At 39.6% G+C, this 19,585-nt stretch overlaps 2 protein-coding genes across 5 annotated transcripts in view; both read left to right on the top strand.

The window, feature by feature from the left end:
- rhobtb4 (Rho related BTB domain containing 4) overlaps nucleotides 1-9,349 on the top strand; it is a 44,456-nt gene extending 35,107 nt beyond the window's left edge. For 3 of the 4 annotated variants that reach the window (XM_038702472.1, XM_038702473.1, XM_038702474.1), the window contains exons 9-12: nucleotides 1,435-1,585; nucleotides 1,852-1,940; nucleotides 2,171-2,276; nucleotides 2,982-3,160. In XM_038702472.1, coding sequence (XP_038558400.1) covers nucleotides 1,435-1,585; nucleotides 1,852-1,940; nucleotides 2,171-2,276; nucleotides 2,982-3,160 — 525 coding nt within the window. Of the gene's footprint in view, nucleotides 1-1,434; nucleotides 1,586-1,851; nucleotides 1,941-2,170; nucleotides 2,277-2,981 lie in introns of all 4 variants that reach the window. The other variant, XM_038702471.1, reaches the window with a different exon arrangement.
- A 7,958-nt stretch (nucleotides 9,350-17,307) lies between these two features.
- The window catches only part of si:dkey-40c11.2 (drebrin-like protein A), a 30,997-nt gene continuing 28,719 nt past the window's right edge, over nucleotides 17,308-19,585 (top strand). The window contains exon 1 of the mRNA XM_038703190.1: nucleotides 17,308-17,829. Coding sequence (XP_038559118.1) covers nucleotides 17,744-17,829 — 86 coding nt within the window. The 5' untranslated portion in view covers nucleotides 17,308-17,743. The remainder of the gene's footprint in view (nucleotides 17,830-19,585) is intronic.

Raw genomic sequence — 19,585 nt, 5'->3', positions numbered from 1 at the left:
ATGCCTAGCCTGGAAAATGTCAAAGCCTGTTATGCTCCTGTCTCAGTCACAAAAAAGCAGATTTAACTGAAATTCTTATCTGCAGAAGTTTTTTCACTGTAGGGGAAGAATGACCTCAATTTTCTTACTTTTATCTTAAACTTTGTACCTTATCTGTGCTAGTGGTGGCGGCTATGTGACTCAGTGCTTTTTCCTCACCCACACAATTTTTTGAGTTTTAACTATAATGTATTTTACACTCATTACATCTTTAAATGTTCAATTGTGATGTTTTTTTTAAGCCCTTTGGGGACTCATTCAGCTATATTTCTTTTCACCATTAGGTTTGATTTTTGTTTTTCAAATAAGATAAACTTGCACCAAACTATTAATTTACTTCTAGGACAGCAGTCTGAGGGGGCAAAAGAACACCTGTCAGTAAAGCTGATGAGTCGTATCCATAAATGTCCTGTTACTGTGAATGTGTCCACTCATTAATGCTTCCTGGCTCCAGCTGGAGCTCTAAGCTAAAGAGACCAACCTTCTCTGACTTTTTAGTCATAACGATAGGTCACGCCAAGCTGACATTCTGCTAATTGGTTATGGGAGCGGAGGTTGAAGAGCACCACAGTGGGTACACTCAGAGAGCTCCTCGAGGGGTCAGGTCATCACTCTCATCATCATTTGCCTTCCTTCCGTCCTTCCTGGGCTTAGGGTGCATTACCTGCCACTGAATTGCTATTGGCCTGACTAACAGTAATTACAATCATAAAAAGGTCTTGCTAATTTGTATGCATTTATTTGTTTAACAACCCAACGTTAAATGGGCTATACTGCAGCATGACCTGTGCCTTTGGTGTAGCTAAGGTCTAATTGATGATATGGTGACATCTAGAGGTCATTACAGGTGATTGCTTTTTATAGTGGACTTTGGTGTGGCATTGAAGTTAAACTTTTGCCCCACTATAACACATTACAAACTGTAACAGTAATTATAGGAGTGTAACGTGCGTATTATGTGCTTTTCATTTGTGAAAAGGGTCTGAATCTGCATGTAGCTTTAATGCACAATAAGGGTGCTTGAATGTCACAGTGTTTTAGGGTCTTTAGTGTTAGCCATATTGCTCACATCACTAGCCCCCAGGCAGTGCTTTCATCTGAGCTTAGATCAAAGCGAATGACCCGAACAGCATGTCCTCCGCCCTTTACCTCCAAACACCCACTGCACTGCTTTCATTGATATTTCTGATTTTTGGACCCCACCCATGTCTAGCCATTACACTTAATATAGCATATATACATTTGTCAACATATTATTTTGTATCTTAACACAAGTGTGCAAGTGCAGGAGAAAATACACACATGCGATGTTTATTGACTTAGTATGAACTCCTGTAGATCCACTGTAAATGTTCGTTTACCTCTTTGTTTCCTCTTGATCTATTAATTTTCCAGGTTTCCATTCCTAACACCACTACAGCCTGTATGCACGGGGTGTTGGAGTTCCTGTACTGCGGTCTGCTGACACCCTGTCCTGGTCTGGAGCCCATGGAACTAATTATTCTGGCCAACCGTCTTTGTTTGCCACGCCTTGTTGCCCTCACAGGTAAACTCTCTGAAGTATTAGAAATGTTACAAAGCAAACAAAATATTTACTTGAATTTCTTGCACTGACTATATGTGACAGACTATGATTTTGACAGTGTTTTATCTGTGCACAGCCTTATATCAGTGTCTCAGTAAATGATTGTATGTGCAGTGAATTGTTTTTAACGCAGACTGCCAGACAGACTGAGAAGAAAATGCAGGCCCATGTCATTGGTGCATTTAAACAGTAAATATTAACATGATTATGTCCATGTATATCTTCAGAACAGCACGCCGTGGATGAGCTTCTCCAGTTGGCAGTGAAAGGAGGTGACATCGATGGACAGGTGTTGGCTTATCTCGAGCTTGCACAGGTCTGTCCTTGCAAAATTGTCTTTGTCCTTTAAATAAAAAATATTTTATAATCTAAGGTGTATATTTTATTTTAAATGATGAATAATTATTCACCATAATTTGATAAAAGTTGATCTCAGTCTGTTTATATTTTGTCTCCCATCTAACCTTTTAACTTTAGTCTTTAGTCTAGCTCTTCTTTCACAGCTGTAATAACTTCTCATTCCTCCTCTGTTTTTCCCTTTTCCAGTTCCACAATGCCAAACAACTGTCAACTTGGTGTCTCCATCACATCTGCACTAATTATAATAGCATCTGCCGCAAGTTTCCCAAAGACATGAAGGTCATGTCTCCAGGTACAGACACCTCGCCTATCTTGGCCCTGATAATCTGCCCAAAGCCCTTTCATACATGCAGCTTACCCTTCAGTAGAAATTTGCTTTTGCAGTGCTAGTTTGAACAAAACCTTTTCTGGGTTAAGCACACTACTGAGAAATTGTAGCATGCTGTGACTTGTTCATAGCAAGCATTTGGTAGGAGTGGGAGGGCGGAATTATTATTTTTTTGTCTGAAAACACTGACGCAAAGTATAAAAATTATACGAGAAACACAGGAGCCCCTTGCATCATGTACAACATCTATCCTCACATTTCTTGAGGTGTGAATACATTTTACACAATTTTTATAAATGGTAGTTCACCACAATAAACCTCAACAACTGCTAGCAAGTCTGACACTTTAATATCATGGGTTTCAAGTGTACAATAATCTTTAGTGACCTCTATTGCTTAATTTCCTCATTCACTTGTCCTTACACCTTTACTGTTGTTAATCGTTTCACCCTTTTTTAATGACATTATTATTAATGTACTGTGCAAAAATTATTGTCTTTGATGATTTGTCCTGTTTTAAAAATGTTGGTTCTCTCATGCACTCTCTTTAACTGTGTCAGTGCATATCTGAAATGACACCTGAAATCTTTCAAGTCTTTTTTTTTTTGACATTGGAAATCTTTCTCTTTTTTAATCTCCATTTCGGTTCCTTTGTCTCCCATTTTGTAGAAAACCAGAAGCACTTTGAGAAGCAGCGCTGGCCTCCTGTGTGGTTCCTGAAGGAAGAGGACCGCTATCTGAGGTCTCAGAAGGAGCGCGAGCGTGAGGAGGAGATCTTACGCAAGCAACACACCAAACGGGGCTGGTGTTTCTGGAGACACCCGTCCTCCTCTCCGCACGTCTCCTAAAGGGTTTCCTCCACTGACTTCTTCATCCTGACCTGGCTTATCACACCCAGGATAACTAACCCCCTTCTAATGCATATAGAGGAGGAGGCCGGCTTTGAACCCTCTTTTAGTGGAAAAATGACTCTCAGTGCTACTATGCCTGAATTACAGCATGTTTGGGGGATTGTATGTGCCTCTTTATAATTGTGGGTGACTTCCTGAGTGCATTTTGGTATGCTTGTGTGACAAGCGTCGGCATAGCTGAAAGGTATGTGCGTGGATGTGTGTCTGTATGTGTGTGGTTATGATGATTGAGAGATGCTTCCGAGTTGAGTGCTTCCCAGATGCCCTTATCTATAAGGGCCTGCAGCGTTGCAGTGCAGCCCCTTGTCCCATCCACAAGAGCTCTGTCCCTCCACCAGCACTCACAGTGTCCCAGCCTTTGAGTGATTGGACTGGGAGCAAGGGCTCTCTATCTCTCTCAGTCTCCATCCTTCACATTGACCTTAATGACTATTACACATTGACCACTGCAGCTCCTCTCAGGGAGCTTACCTCTGCCTTCACTTCTACGCAGACTGTTAGCGTGCACACACAGACCCGTGCAAAAGATCCACCCCTCTAAAACCAGCACTGGATTCCCAGGAACTGACACTTACAATGTAATTATAATTATTTTGATATTATTTGACCTTTTTATATATATATATTTTTTTGCGCCTTCTAGGACACTCTTATCAGGGGAAATGGTGTGCAGTACTCCCAGGAAGTGTTAAGGACCTTGACTGCCATTGCAACCACAAAGATGGGACTGTTATTGTAGAGCAACCTTAAAACCATTAGCAAGTTAGTATGCTTGATCATAGCTGTTAGCCTCCAGTCTAGTACTAATGTGGTCCTTGGTGTCCATCATCCACTCTTGCACCTCGCACCCCCTCCTACACACCACAGGTGCAAAAAAGCAAAATGAGTTGGATTAACCAAGCTGCACTTCAGAGACATTCAAAGTGACCACTCAATAGCAATGATGGGGGTCAAGAGTGCTAGCCTTACTTGAGACCTCTACCATGGAGAAATGATGGATACAGTATTAAACAAATGAGCTTGTAGCGTCCATGACCACCAGGTTGGGTTGAAGCACCTCAGTTAGCCTGCCTTTTACACTCCTACACCACTAGGGGCAGCACTGCTCAGGGCCCCGACACTAACCTTCACACTAACAGGACTTTTTATGCCTGGAGTTTCTTCACTCTAGTTTCAATTATTAAGATCATCAGTACAACTTCAATCCTTGCAAAGTGTTCAAAAGAAAGCTAAAGCACAGGCACAGTGTTATTAGTGCATTTAAAAACTGCACCTGACTATTGATTTCCACCTAATTCTGAATACCAAAGCTGTGATTCTTTTGATCTCTATCTTCCTCACTTTCTTCATTTCTGCTTCCTTTAGTGGTGAGATGGAGGAGAAAAGAGCAAGTGGCTTGTAGGAAAAGGAGGTAGTATCATATAAAAATCGAGTCCCTCCTCGTGGTGGTGTTTTGAGTCTGTGGTATTAGGAGAAAAGTGTCACTGCTGGACATTCCCTTCCATTCCTCCTGCTGGAATTGAAAATGGTGCTTAAGACACAATTAGACAGTGTCCACATGAACACACAGACGCGTGCAATTTTATTTTCACAGTTTAAGCTTCCGTCTAGTTGTTTAGTGTTTACCTGCGATGAACGTGCAAAAATTAATGATGGTATTCAAATTTGACACAAGCCTTTTTTAAACTTTAAAGTGGAAATCCTTAAGATTTCAGTCCTGGCTGATTTTGCGACACATGCGGTTTGATACTACAAGTCACATAATTCTAGGGGCAAAACATATTAATAAAGAAATTAGGCAATAATTTGTGTTTTCCTACCCTTCTGTGAGCAACCATGATCAGATTTTATGCTGCACACAGCATGAGTCTGCAAACAGCAAGGCACAGTCGAAAGAGTTGGTTAATTTGCTGAGAGGTTAAAGGTATGCAGACTGTCGCCTGCAGCTCCGATCTGCTGTCAAAAAATGACAAAAATGCTGTACGCTGTCTTGTTTTGTGGACGCATTGGTTGTGAACAATAGCAGTAAGTGCTAAGCTCACTGACAAACACATTGCATTTCCTGTGACTACTTCATAATAAAAGTCAACTCATGTTTGCCAGTAAAATGCTGTTAATATGAAGCTGCAGCAGTAGGAAATATTTTGTTTGCATTAACAGTAACTTCATACAGCATATTTTCCAGGAATCTTGCCACAAACACAAATATATAAATATTGCAATACTTTCATCATAGGCTCAATCACCATTGTGTTACCTCATTTGGTGAAAGATAGTGACTTAACAGACATTTATTTAATACAGATTTTTTGAGATTGTTATTTTAATTTTGCTTCTCCATATGCTCCATTATGCAAGAAGTCATAATAGGTCACTTATTTTAGAATGTGTAGATTTCAGATTTTACATAAAGTGGTTACAATCTTGTAATGTCCTGTTCTGCTATTGTATTTAAAAACGGTCTGATCTGTTTCACTTTCTTGTTAACCAGGAAAGTAGTATTACTTTGGATTAAATTTGCAATTGCGAGTGTTGTCTCAAGTGACGGTCTGATATATAACTGCATATGAGCGGAAATAAGATTTTCTTGTTAAGGGTGCTAATTTCTTTGGGCTTTTAGGACAGAATGTGAAAACGAGAGACTTTGTGGTGATGAGTTTCTATTAGCAAGTTGTTCTATTTATGGGTCTGAGCCCCTCAGCTTTACCACAGCAACTGTAGGAGTTACGTAGATTGTGTGAGACATGTGGTGCGTTCTGCCGTTCTACATGGGAGGTGTGTTAAAGTCATTGTCAGCTACCAAAATAGAAGTCAGATAGCATCTCACGAGACCCAAGTGAGAACTGAGCTGATTCCACTCTGAAAAGTATAAAAGTGGAGTAAAAGTGAACATGTCTCAGTCAGCATTACATGCAACCTACATATTTTGGAATGACATCATAGATATTTAAACTCATCCCAGTGAAGGGCTTTGGGAATTTAGAAATGAGACCTACAGAGGAACAAGTTCGAGGACAGGTTTTGATGGACTTCTATAGCCTCGTTTTAGTTCCCCATAGAAGGGATGGCTATTAGATTTGTCTTTTTAATTGTTGGCATGACCCATTAAGCCTCTTCTCTTGGTCCGTGTGCCTTATAGTTGGACAAAACAAAAAAGTAGTTTTACTTTAATTAATTAGTAGTTAGTAATTTTAACATCTTAGTTGAAAACTGCAGACAGGCTCTGCAGTGGTTGACGTGATGCAGTAGACAATGGCTATGATAATGTTTTCACTGCAAAATGGGTTGTGGTTATGGTGTTGCTTTATGCACTCTCAACCATTATCCTTTGGCTTCTTGAAGAGATTTTTGAGTCAATTCGAGCCATGCCTGTGGAGAATCTTTAGGCCTACTGCTTGTTTTTATGCAGATAAATTGCCTTGAATTAAAGTCTTTATAGAGTGTAGTACAGTTGGTCTAATTATATGGCCTTTGATTAGTATGTTTTCTAGATTGGTAGTTATTTGGATGTAAAATGACTCACCGCTACCTCTCAACCACTGACAAGGTGGTTGAGAGGTAGTGATAAAAATGGGCAACAGGTTGATTCCTGTAGTGTAACTTCGAAACCACTGAAGCAAAGCTTATTGATGAGCACTGACTGGCCTGTGTGCTGGCAGGATGCAACCACTTTTGGAATATGGTTCATTTGCATGGTGGCCTAACTTTGTCATTTAAATGACACTTGGTGTTGGAATGCACTTTTTTGTCTATGACTATCTCTTTTTGTGCTTAGAATGATATGTTCCTTATGTAAGATTGTTTTTAAACCTGATGATTGTACCACAATATTTCCACTGAAGTCTTTCCAATTTCTCCCCCAACGTGCTCAGAGAGGAGCTGAAAAACATTGCTTGTCCAGCTTCTTTTATAAGATCTAGTTGGCACTGAACCCCAAAGTAGCTCTCTTCTTGCTATGTGGCTTTATGCACAACTCTACTAAATTAGTTCAGTACAGCTTAACGTAGCAACACAAAATATACAACTTTAAATAATATGCTGGGACATTCTACATACATTTGCTTGAAAAATGAATGCAGTGGATATATTGCTGCTGTGCAGTGTTATTGCTTTTCCTTTTATGCTGTTACTGTGGTTAATACAATAAATCAAGCTTATTCTTGTTGTTTTTTAAAGATATTGAGTAGGCCTACATGTATAAAACTGAAAAGCATAAAAAGCTCAATTTCAATTGAACGTATTGTAATGCACATATTTTAAGAATGTCCAAAATGGCTGAATGCCAAGTGTTAACGTTTGGGTTTAGCCTGCATGTAAAGAGACATGACAGAGGACTTGGGTAAAACATGATGCATGTTTCTGAGGTTAGGTATAGGCTTCTCTATTTATGGCAAAGTTTCTTTGGGGCTGGGACACTACCTGGGGTCACTTGATATGTATATGGAGTCATAGGGAAATTCTAAAAGTTAAATTAAAATGTAAAATAAATTAAATACTGTAGGTTTGTAATGTATTTTACAATTGCTGTAATGTTATTGGGATATTTGGATACCTCCAGTTTACTGCAACTTAAGTACTCTCTAATTGTTGGGGTGAAAATTTACAATTGTGGGAAATATGAATGGTGACTCAGGTCAGAAAAGGTTGAGAAGCCCTGATATACAGAGAGGGAGAGATGGAGAGATGGAGATGCAAAATTTTGAACCTTGTTGGCTTCATTCAGCCATTAATATTTCCTCTCGTATTGACCCCTACAGACCAAAGTTACAACTAGTCATATTCTGATGTTGGATGTAGGGTTGTGGTATTCGTTTGGATTGTCTTGTTCTATCACATCCTTTTTACAGTCACATTCTCCTCATTTATTTTAGGTAGAGGTTTTCTTCCTTCTTAGCCAGCCTAAGCTGTCTTTATAAATGTGATGCCTAGTGACTGAGAGAACGCCTTGTTTTTAGTCTTTGTTGTCTCCTCTCCTGTGCCTTCAGTGAAATCTCTTTTGGCTCTGTACAGGCTGACGGCACTGCACCTGCAGCCTTCTGGGCTCAGAATAAATAAATAAGAAATACACGATGCGAGCACATAACTAAAAGTAGGCAGCTTTCTTTAATATACAGGATCTTAGCATAGTTTCCTGCTGTTGTAATAATGATCTCTTCCAATGATAAGATAGATCAGAGCTGTACAAGTTTGTAAAAAGCTAAGCAAAAAATAACTAAAATTATGAAATGACCAAGAAACCCAGCAAACCAGCAGTTTTAAAATAATATTTTCCCACTCTTTCAGGTGCCTGCACTTTCTATTATGTAGCCTAATACTTTTTTTGATAAGTATGCTAAGTATTTATACTAACAGTTTTGTTGATCAAAATTTAATTAATTATTTAATTATCTTTCTTTCTAAGCCAAATTCAATAGTATACCCTATTGCTTCCACTATATAGCTGCAATTAACTGTGTTGCAATCATACATAAAGTCAGTGTATTGGGGAACAACATCTGTGAACTACTGGTTGGAAATTACCTGTGACAACTATATGTATTATGCTTTAATGAAGATAGTTGTTATCCAAAGTACAGTACAGTGTTGTAAATTGATATGAGTCCCAACTGGAATTAACCTCTCACCGTATAACTGTTCACCACACTGTATCTATTTACTAAGCTAGTGTATACTTAGGATTGTATGCACAGGGAGGTCCAGGACAAGGGGGGGTGTTTATATAGACACACATGGTGTGAGTAACCCCTGGTCTGTACTGTAATTTTTTAGGTGGATCATATATACTGTATAGTATTGTTATGCACTTTTGTTTCCATTGACTCACGTGAGTTTTATTTACATTTACTGCTCATGTTATTGTGTGTATTTCAATAAAAAGGCAAAAGAAAGAGCACACCACACTCACAAACTATTAAGGGCTTTCAAGCAAATATACAACAATCAGAATGTTTTGCTGCTGTGCAAACGATGTTTTGAAACAAAAAATTTGTAATATTTTTGAACCACTGTGATTTGTACAAAATTTCAAAAAACAAAAGTAGAAAAAAAGTTTTTTTTTTCCTTTTTTGCCATTTGGATGTTTGACATGGATTTTATTAAAACTGGTAATCTTTTGAACTTGTCTCACATGCTTGTTATCGTGTGTTTTGTAATTCATAGAGTAGAGTATATTCTTTGTTCCACTTTGTTACTCAATTTTAAGATACAGCGCCTGATGTATATTAAATAATGTGAAAAATGTGAATTTCCAAAATAGGAATAGGATTTTTTTTTTTGTTTATAGAGTTTGTAAAATCAAGAATAGCCAGAACAGCCAGTTTCAGAATATGTGATTAAACACTTGTTTAAATTTAACCACATGATTACCAATGGACAGCAGTACAAAGTGCTAAATACAACATTGGGCTATACAAAAACAGGCAATTAAGTTAAGTGATGATAATTTTAGCTGCCTGTTGAAACTTTTGAAACCTTTAACATCCAGATCCCCATTCCAATATTATTTAAATGATTTTGTATAGATATATCATATTTAATCAACTTATTAGAATCACCAGTTCACATCACAATACTCACCAGCGTCAAATAATCTGATTTGGTCATTCCAGTTCTAGCAAATCACTTTGAAATGTAAAATATTTGATTCCCTAAGGTACACAATTAAAATACCTAATTTAGGAAAATTAATGCAGATCTGTTTTTTCAAATTAAATCTTGGTTACAGTAAATTAAAATGTATTAAAGTCTCAAAGAATGAAAAAGAAAACAAACAAACAAACAAAGTAGATTCCAGGCCCATTGTCTCACACAATGCAAGCAAACTCACACACTGCAAGTTTGATGCAGCTCTGCCACCTAGTGGAAAAAAACAACCACGCAACATAGAGTGTGAAATCCAGAAAAAATATTAATTCATAATCTGTTTTCTACATGTTAAAGCAACCTATTTTTTTATTTTTTAAAAAGCCTCAGATATACCATCCACGCGACTGAGCTGCTGTCAGGAGGTCCCTGCACTAACTCCTGTTGAGCAGCATGCTAAAACTTCCATGTACTGGTTCTATCCAGCAGGACGATCCCAGCAAGCCCTGAACTCAATACACTGTGATATAAGTTGATATAAGTTAGTAGAATCAGTGCCTCTGTCGCACAGTGTCAAAAAGGAACATTATAAGCTAACATTTACTGAAGGTCTGTTGTATTGGAATGCATTAGATGTGTAAGTGTTGCTGTCATTGTGCTGACAACAAGAAAATATAGCTTAAACTTGACCTTGACTTTAACCTTTACAAATTTTACAAAACACAATCGGCTTCTGTCTCATCATTAAGGCTTTATTTGCTCAGTTTCGGTATTAAAAGCTGTCTTTAAAATCTCCAAGCAGTTTCCCTCTCACATTACATTTTCCTGAAACTTTGGATGAAAGCAAGACTGAGTCAGCAACTTGCGCAAGTGGCTCCCTGAGCAAATGCATCATCAGAGGCAACATGCTGTGAGCTGATACTTTTAATAGAGTAAGTCTGGTAAAGGATCACAGAAAGCCACAGAAACACGGGGGGAGAGGGCTGAGTGTTGCCATGGTGACATTTAGTGATGTGGCTGACGATGTGTAACTTTAGTAGAGTGACGAGGGAAGGTGTGGCAGTTGGGGGTTGTGGAATTTTTTTGTCCACATGTCAACTTGAAGCGTGTGTGTCATTCAGACCCTTCCAGGAAAACACACCAGTTAGCTACCTACCAAGAAACTCTTATCAAAGCTATAGTTTTCCTTTCATTCTCTAGTAAATGCAGGAATTTACTAGAGTGTGTTTATTGCAGCGACCTCAGCATCATCCATGGTCACAAGCATCGGTTTGAGCACTGATTACAGACCTGTATGCTGCGTCAGCTACTTGATCTGTGGGCTGTGCTCATATTTCCCACCAACCTTACCCCTGCTCATGGACCGCAGCCTCATAGAACACAACTTGAGAGTCAGAGACACGCGTTGACATCACCACATCTGGCTCTCATTTTCCAGGGTTCCCTCAGATAAGATGATCTGATTTTGAGAGCACAAGACAAAACACTGTCTTACATTATAGAATAGCACAGTGTGAATTTATTGGGGCTCTTCATGGGCCATACAGGTAAAAGCTGAAGCAATCAGCTAGTTTACAGTTTTTTACAACCGCTAACATAATTTTGTCCAATCTACAGTTACATTTTCAAAACTCTAAACACACATAGCTTAACATCGGCCTGCTCGAGACATAGACAGGTGTTGAAGTTCTTTCAGTTACATACATAATGCAGCAAAAAGGGGACTGGAGTTGAGTTTATCCAATGTGGATACAGAACAACACAGAAGAGGTGAGAAAGAAAGACTAATGTCTGAACAAGGGAGAAGAATATTTGGCCCAGGGAGAGGAGTAAATTAACCAGAAAGTGTTTCTATCTAAGGTCCACAGCGAGAGATGACATTAGATGTGATGTGGATGAGAACATGTGGCCAAATGCTGGAGATAATATGGATTAGAACAGGACAGGTATTTTTGTTTCTATCCCTTCTGTGCATTTTTTTGTTTCAATGTAATTGTGTATTTACATTTACAGTTACTCATTTGACGCTTTTATCCAAAGCAACTTACATTTGAGGAACAACATATGCATCAATAAAGCATCAATGCGGTAAGTAAGTGCTATTAGCACACCCAGCATCAATAGGGTAAATACCATGGGAAAGAAGTAAGAGTTAACGAATAGTGAAATCAATACAAGAGAATTGAAAGGAGATAGAAGAAGAAGAGCACAGGAAGTGCAGAGGTTAGTGGTTAGTGGTGTTATAAGAGGAAGTGTTCTCAGGAAGAGATGAGTTTTCATGAGCTTCTTGAAGTTAGAGAGGTACACCCCTGCTCTGATGGCATGTGGTAGTTTGTTTCACCATCGTGTGTTACAGATGAGAACAGCCGGGACTGAGAATTCTTGATGACGTGATGGCAGAGCCAGACGGCATTTGTATTTGACAGTATTTTTTACACATGTTGATCCCTGGTAGCAATTTCAGGTTGCTAATAAAGCTTTTACTTCTGTAATTCAGTCACTTACATTTTTTATCTACTGTACGTTAAAGTAAAGATGACTCACATAGTTTGTTACATAGTTACATAGTTTGTTGCCAAAAATGCACACATTCGACCCGTCAAGCCAAAAATGTAGGGTGGTTTACAGTAAAAAGGAAACTGAATTACAAAAACAATGGATTTCATATTTCTACTATATGCAGATAGAGCCGAAACATGAAGAAAATGTACCATTTGGTTAATTGCTTGAGGTAGGTGTATCGCTGTGTTAAGAGTTTCGATAAAGTATCTTAAGTTTAGGTAAATGCTGGTTAGCAATTGAAAAAAAAACTGTAATCTTACTGATGCTTGAGGGAGGTCTTCAAAGAATATGTTGGAGGAGTGGGAAGCAGATTTACATTTCAGACTTGATCAAACCTGGGACAGCACTTTTTAGTTTTCACAATCTAAGCTGATCAAAGCCAAGAATGTATTTTCAAAGCTGTAAAGCTTTTAAGGACACAATAACACACTCAAACACACACAAGCACACATGCCATGGACATTTCAATAAAAAAGTGAACCAACCGGTAATACCAAACGTACAAAGGAGGTCTATTGGTTGAAGAGTGACAGCACATTCCTCTGTATATTGCACCTTCCTCCAAGTGTGTCTCATCTACATGTTGTTGGTCCAGACCTCCCCTAGGTCTGCTCCATAAACAAAACTGTCTACCCCCCCAACACGCACACATGCATGCACCTCTAAATCAGGGCCTCTCAAAGTAAAGTTTATGAATACTTTGTCATCCTGACACCGTGGTCTAATTTAAGGGCAAAGCAGACGTGGAGCTCCTTCTTTTTAACAGCGAACTTTGGTCTCTTTTTATTTCCACATAACCATGATATTTGTTTATGCTTGTCATATTTCACATAGACTCACACACACACACGCATGCGTACACACACACACACACACACACACAGACACACACACACAGTCATGTACACACTCAGGCTCAAGGGAAAGATATCTCAGGGTTGTTGTGAAGGCGCATAGCTGAGCAGTGACCTCACCTGGAGGCCTGATCAGAAGACACATGGATTCAGAGAGAATGTGTAGACCTCTCTTTCTCTCTCAAATTCGAATTCATTGTAGCTTTATTGGTATGGGAAACAGACATTTATATAGCCAAACAATTGTAAAATAAAAGTATCTCTCTCTCTCTCTCTCTCTCAATTTCAATTTTCTTTACTGGCATGAAAGAACAATATTGCCAAAGCTACAAGGATAATAAAATAGAACTATTCAATTCATACAGTAAATAAAATCAATAAAATAAGCGTGTGTATGTGTATGAATGTGCTGTGAATTCAATACAGTTAATCAAATAAATAAAATTAAAAAAATAAATGAGTGTGTGTGTGTGTATGTGTGTGTGTCATACAGTAGGTCAGTAGTATACAGAAGTAAATTTATGTTTAGGATCAATAAAGACTCAACAATATATTATTAAAAAAATCAGTATCAAAGAAAAGAAAAATGTGAAATGTAAAAAAACCCCAAAACAAATAAACCCATGAAATATATAACATAAATATAAATAACATAAATAAATAAATTTTATTTATCAGTCTAGTCTGAGTTTCCACTGGTTGTCCTCAGTTCGTGGCATGAGGAACCAAAGAGCCTCATGACCAGCTGGCTCAGGGGACTCTTCTCTGGTTTCAGATTTGGCATGTTAGGGCTTTGTGATGGTATGTCTGGGGGTTAACTGAATATAAGTGATCGTTAAATTTTATTGATCTTTTTTGTATTAAGGAGGGGGTATTGGCTGAGCTCTGCCATGCACAGATTATTTGGTGTTCTTCTCTGCACCTGCAGGATGCTCTTACAGAACTTGCTGTGCAAAGATTCTATGATTGTTTTGGTCCCCAAATATCACTGTGATATAGAATAATTGGTTCTAGTACAAATTGGAAAATCTTTAACCAGATTTCAGTTGGAATATAGATTTTAATGTTTCCTTTTTTTTTGCATAGAAAGCTCTCCTTGCTTTGTCCCTCAGATCTTTCATGGCTATGTTGTGGTTTCCTGTGTATGTAATGTTGAGGCCAAGCTAAGTGGATTGATCATTATCTTAGTCTTACTTTACAGTCAGTGCCAAGGTCTGACAGAATCTCTGCAGGAGATTAAGTTGCTGCTGCAAACCTTCTTTAGTAGGTGAAAGCAACACTAAGTCATCTGCATACAGCAGACCTTTGATCTCTGTGTCATTCAGGGCGAGGTTTCTCTTTTTCTCTCAGTGCCTTTTGTTTCCATCATTGCAACATATATCTGATGTTTCATTCTCTTCTCACACCTGTCTGACACCCACATTGACCTCAAATGTCTTTTAAGGCTAAATCATGAAAGATCAGCTGCTGGTTCAGCTGTCTATGATACTGGCACACCATTTGTGACTAACTTCCAATCAGTTGTATCATCACCATTAGTGAGCCTCTCCTTCATCCACCTCGTTATCTACCTCCAGGAAAGCAATAACACAACTCCTCCGCTGAGATCAGCATTACCATTACAGGAGGAGGAGAGACAATTATGCCAAAGTGTCTTTAGTCTGCTGAAGTAAAAAAAAAAACATGTGCATTCTCTTATTGAAAGAAGTAACATAAAAATGTAAAATGTACTGACTTTTGGTTAAATTCTATAATTTGATCTGCTATAACTCACTAATAATCATGACATGAGCTACAGTACTTGATGATTTCCATGGGATGAAAAAATTATACCATGTACAGCCAGATCTGACTTGTTTGAAATGCAGCTGGCACAAATGGCACAACATGCACTGAAGAAAAATTCAATAGATTCACAAGGCAATGGGATAATGTCATAGAAAAGGCTATATTTATGACATCTTGAACAGAAGATTACAACCATTGCAACTGTTCATACGCTCGCAAATATGATAGCACATGCTGCTCACACATAAAGAGTTACGTAGGTATTGGCCTCTCAAAGCATGCAGAGAGGGGAAATGGAAAAACATATTATTGGTGTAATATGTGTTGGACAACAGGAGGACAAGGCTCAAGCTGTGACCCCTGATATACCACATATGCCGCATATCTGACCTTTTAACACCACCCATCAGGTCTGGGAACACATAAACCTGCCACACAAGCCTTGATACTCCCCAGGAAAACAGGATTTGAACAAATCCATGCCTACATGGTAGTGGTTTGTTTGGTAGCAGAAGTACATTTTGTCAACAGACTTGGAACAGACTTGTTCATGAATGGATTTAGAATTTAAGAGTGCTCTAAGGAGGATGTTGCATGTGACAGGACCCCTCAACACTCCGTCACCCACACACTGTTAGTTTAGACTATGTCAGTAAGGCAGGAAGCTGGACAAAAAGCATGTGAATTAGAGAAAGAGTAAGAAAGTAAATGAGGAGAAAATCCCCATTTGTACCCCCCCCACCACACACACACATATCCAAATCCCCACTGGACATACAATCATTCCCACATTTAGACCCCATCTCCAACAACAGCTGCCACCGCACCCCAGCAAAGGAAATGCCAAAGTCCTCTGAAGTGGAGCATAACAGCACTGCAGATCACATCCACGGAGAAGCACTGAGAGGCTGGAAGGGCAGGAGAGCCTCTAATAGCAGGAAGTTGTAAGAATAATAGCGGCATAGGGATGTCATGCCCCCTGTCCTTTTGGCATGCAAGCTTTGGCCAAAATAGCAGAGTCTATGTATGCTGCATGCTTGATTATACAACTACTGCAACATTTTTCACACAACTTACAGTAAGGGTTTACCAGATGTGGGCTTTTTGGGGAGAAACACAAATGGATTCAGTGAGGCTTAACAGTTTACAAAGCATCACGCCAGATTTGTTGTCATTATTTTTACTCCTTGATATCCTTTCTTTCACAGTGGCTCTTTCTCCTCTAATCTAAATACTAAAGGTGTTGAATTATTAAAAATTTGCATTGTATTTACAGTGTAGACCAATTAACTGTTTCCCTGGCTCTGGCATTATTGAAAACCAGCTGCAGCCCTGACAGTGAAAAATGCAACTCAAGGAAGAGCAATACAATGATGGAAATGGAAACCTTTTGCCTCAAAAGGAAGTGGTTACTTTCATGAGTGATTGCATTGGGTGACTGTGTCAATCCCATATTCACCAGAGGATTACTCATTAGCTACTGTGGTGTGTTAACAGGTCAAATCTTAGCAGTATTAACTGTTAGGAAAAGTGACCTAAAATCAGATTTCATGAAGTCAAATCCAGCCTGAGCCTGCCACATCAGAAAATAAAAACCTGTGAATTTTATCCTCTACATCTGTCCTGGATTATCTAAAAATGGCTGCTAAATAAATTACAGAGCTCAGGAACATTCCCATAATCCAAGATCTTAAACCCCCATGCCACTGACCCACAGTCAAATACCAGTGAATGTGCAGGCCTATGTGTGTATGTAGATGTGTGTGAGCTTGAGCATCAATGCATGGCAGTGTTTGTGTGTGTACATGCATGAGCGTTTGGTCAGTTTGTGTGTATGTAAGTGTTGCGCAACCATTGAACAGACCGTTCTTAAACACTGAAACAGCCTCCCCTGCTCTTTTTTTATGTGCTGCCTGCTTTAGACTCAGTTCCCATGAAATTAGCCCTTCTTTGGCTTGTCCAGAGATTGCTTGCACTGTAAATGGCTTCTTTGGAGTTTGCCAAGGGCCAGTGGGGGCCGATTCAAAAACAAAAAGAGACAAAGAGAGACTGACAGATCCAAAGCTGCCGCACTTCCCCACTAGCCCCCTCTGAACCACATCAACAAATCCTGTTAACTTACAATAATTCACAAAATAAATCATTTTATTGGATTGTCGCATGCTGTTGACCCTCTGCTATCATTCATTTGCTAGTAACATTGTGTAAATAGTGGTGAGGTGGTGCAATAACTCCAGTGTTCTGTTTTGCTTTAACACAGCAAAGTGCATGTTAGTCACAGTGTAAGGCAGTTGAAGGGCAAGTAAGTTGCCTTCCTATACTAGGATATAGTAAATATCAGGATAAGGGGAGTGTATGAGATAATTATGATCTATACGTGAAGCGTGGTTGCGTTTCTTCCAAGTGACCCAGCTAGTGAAGTCATTATGGTTTCCACTCTCTCAACAGGAGGTGGGGCTTTTTAGTGAAAACTTATTCTACCCCGCTGCACAAAGACCAGTGTGCAGTCGCAGTCTCCTCCACGCTGTGAGTGCGCAGCGCCAGCACAGACCTCTTGAATTTGGAACTTAAGCCCATTTTGCATGAACCTGCATACCTTTACTGCTGTTTTCACGGCCGTCAACGACCCTCAGTGTTCCCGCTGTGGCTGTTTTTCAGCAGATACGCCAATCCCGAAAACCGTCGGGACCAGTGAAGAGAGAAGCAGCGGGAGTAGTCTGAAACTTTTGCCATCATGAGCACGGTCAACCTTGATACCTACAGCCTGTCACTGCTCACGGCCAAAGAGGACATCCTCAACCCCCGTTCTTCCACCAACTGGTAACATAGTGCTCTTGAACAATTTTGCATTTGCCTGCCATAACTGACTAATTTTTGTCTGCATCAGAACATAAACGAGTAAATGTCAACTTTATGATCTAGCTTCTTTATAATTCGAAAATAACGAAGAAAAGTAGAATCAGTAACTTTCATGAAAGTTTCATGTTCTCCATCTTGTTTCACTGAACGAGTCGAGCCGTTTGCGCATAGCCAGGTTGCCTGTTGCATAAGCAAAGTCTGGATTTTAATTAATCCGGTAAGGGATACGGAGGTGGCCAGCACGGGGACAGCACGCAACCTTATCTATATTTATTTACAAGTCAAGCGAAGAGAAATGCATGCAGGGTATTTTAGTTACAAAGGGATGTATTGACTCTCCCTCCCCTTGGAGAGCTGATGCGAGGTGTGGATTGCCGTCCGGGACGCACGTCAGGCGGCTGCTGTGGCTCAAAGGGCAGCACCTGGCCGGCAGCCCGCTGCCCTCACCCGGGCCTTGCGCTCCATGACTTTGCTATTCTCCCCCAGGAGCTGTAAGGCTTCATTCTTTTTGCTGAGGATCATGTTTCTGCCGTTGTGCTGATCTCTGAGAGGGGTTGGTTTTCAGGCAGGCTTTAATTTGACCGACAGCACGCATGAGTACCATCCACATTACTAACCAATAATACTAATTTAAATGTTGAGCAATAACAACCATGAGTACAATAAATAAAGGTTATTTAGGAACAGAATTTTAAAGACCAACCTGCAGAGTGACCTTGAAACATATACAGAGCCAGTATTTAGACCAGTTGACCAATTCCAGTATAAGCAAATACCAAAAGAACAAGCTCACTTTATTTGACTCTTGGAATAACACATTTGTTTCATTTACTCTGCTCTGGCATGTATGAGACCATATCATGCCATAACCTGACCACCTGACACTTTGCTCTTTCTGTCCTTTTGTCACAGAGTTTGGCAGGTCTGTAACTACGGTGACCCACCCAGCTTTTCCAAACAATACCAATCTCTAACTTGGCCCGTCTGTCTCATCCTCTCTCTCCATATTCTTTTTCGCTTATACTGCGTGTGTGGTATTGTCATCTCCAGCCACAGCCATGCTGTCGCTTGCTAAACTCAGGGAGAATAAGATATACTATGACCCCACTCTTTCCATGTATCCACTCACTTTGATGAAGTTATAGTTTAGCAAAGCAGGTCAAGGCCCAAGCCCACACAAGTGCTCAGAAGTAGAGGACAGAGTCTGTCCACCTCTGTTTCATCTTCCTCTGCTTCACATCTCTCTCTGCCACATCTTACCCAGCCCACTATCGTCCTACCTTCCTCCTGGCTTTTCATGATGCCATGAAAACTTGGCAAAACTCAGAAGACTATGAGTTAACCTTGAAAAACTGAAATCTGACATCTTCATGAATGGGGTGGAAAGAAGTTCCCCATCCAGGCAGAACATGCTCACTTTCCATTCTTTCTTACATTTGGAAAATCTCTAAAGGTTTGCCAGCCCACCGGCTGTCAAACAATGAACACACACACACACACACACACACACACACACACACACACACACTTGTGCAAGGTAATAAAAACAAAAAGAAAGAGAGAAATCTCCCCACATTCATTGAGCCCACTTAGAAAGCTAAATAACTCTACTGTGACTAAATAGAGAGGTGGGAAGCGGACAGGATGATGTCATGATTCTCACGGAAACAGATACCCACCTCGCATGTGTCTGTGTGTGTGTTGAAGGGATTTTATG

The sequence above is a fragment of the Micropterus salmoides genome, unplaced genomic scaffold (assembly GCF_014851395.1).
Source record: "Micropterus salmoides isolate LMB-PRFRI ecotype aquatic unplaced genomic scaffold, ASM1485139v1 Ms_hic_scaffold_7, whole genome shotgun sequence".
Lineage (NCBI taxonomy): Eukaryota > Metazoa > Chordata > Actinopteri > Centrarchiformes > Centrarchidae > Micropterus > Micropterus salmoides.
The sequence above is the reverse complement of the archived record's forward strand: the minus strand, read 5'-3'. Positions and strand labels throughout refer to the sequence as shown.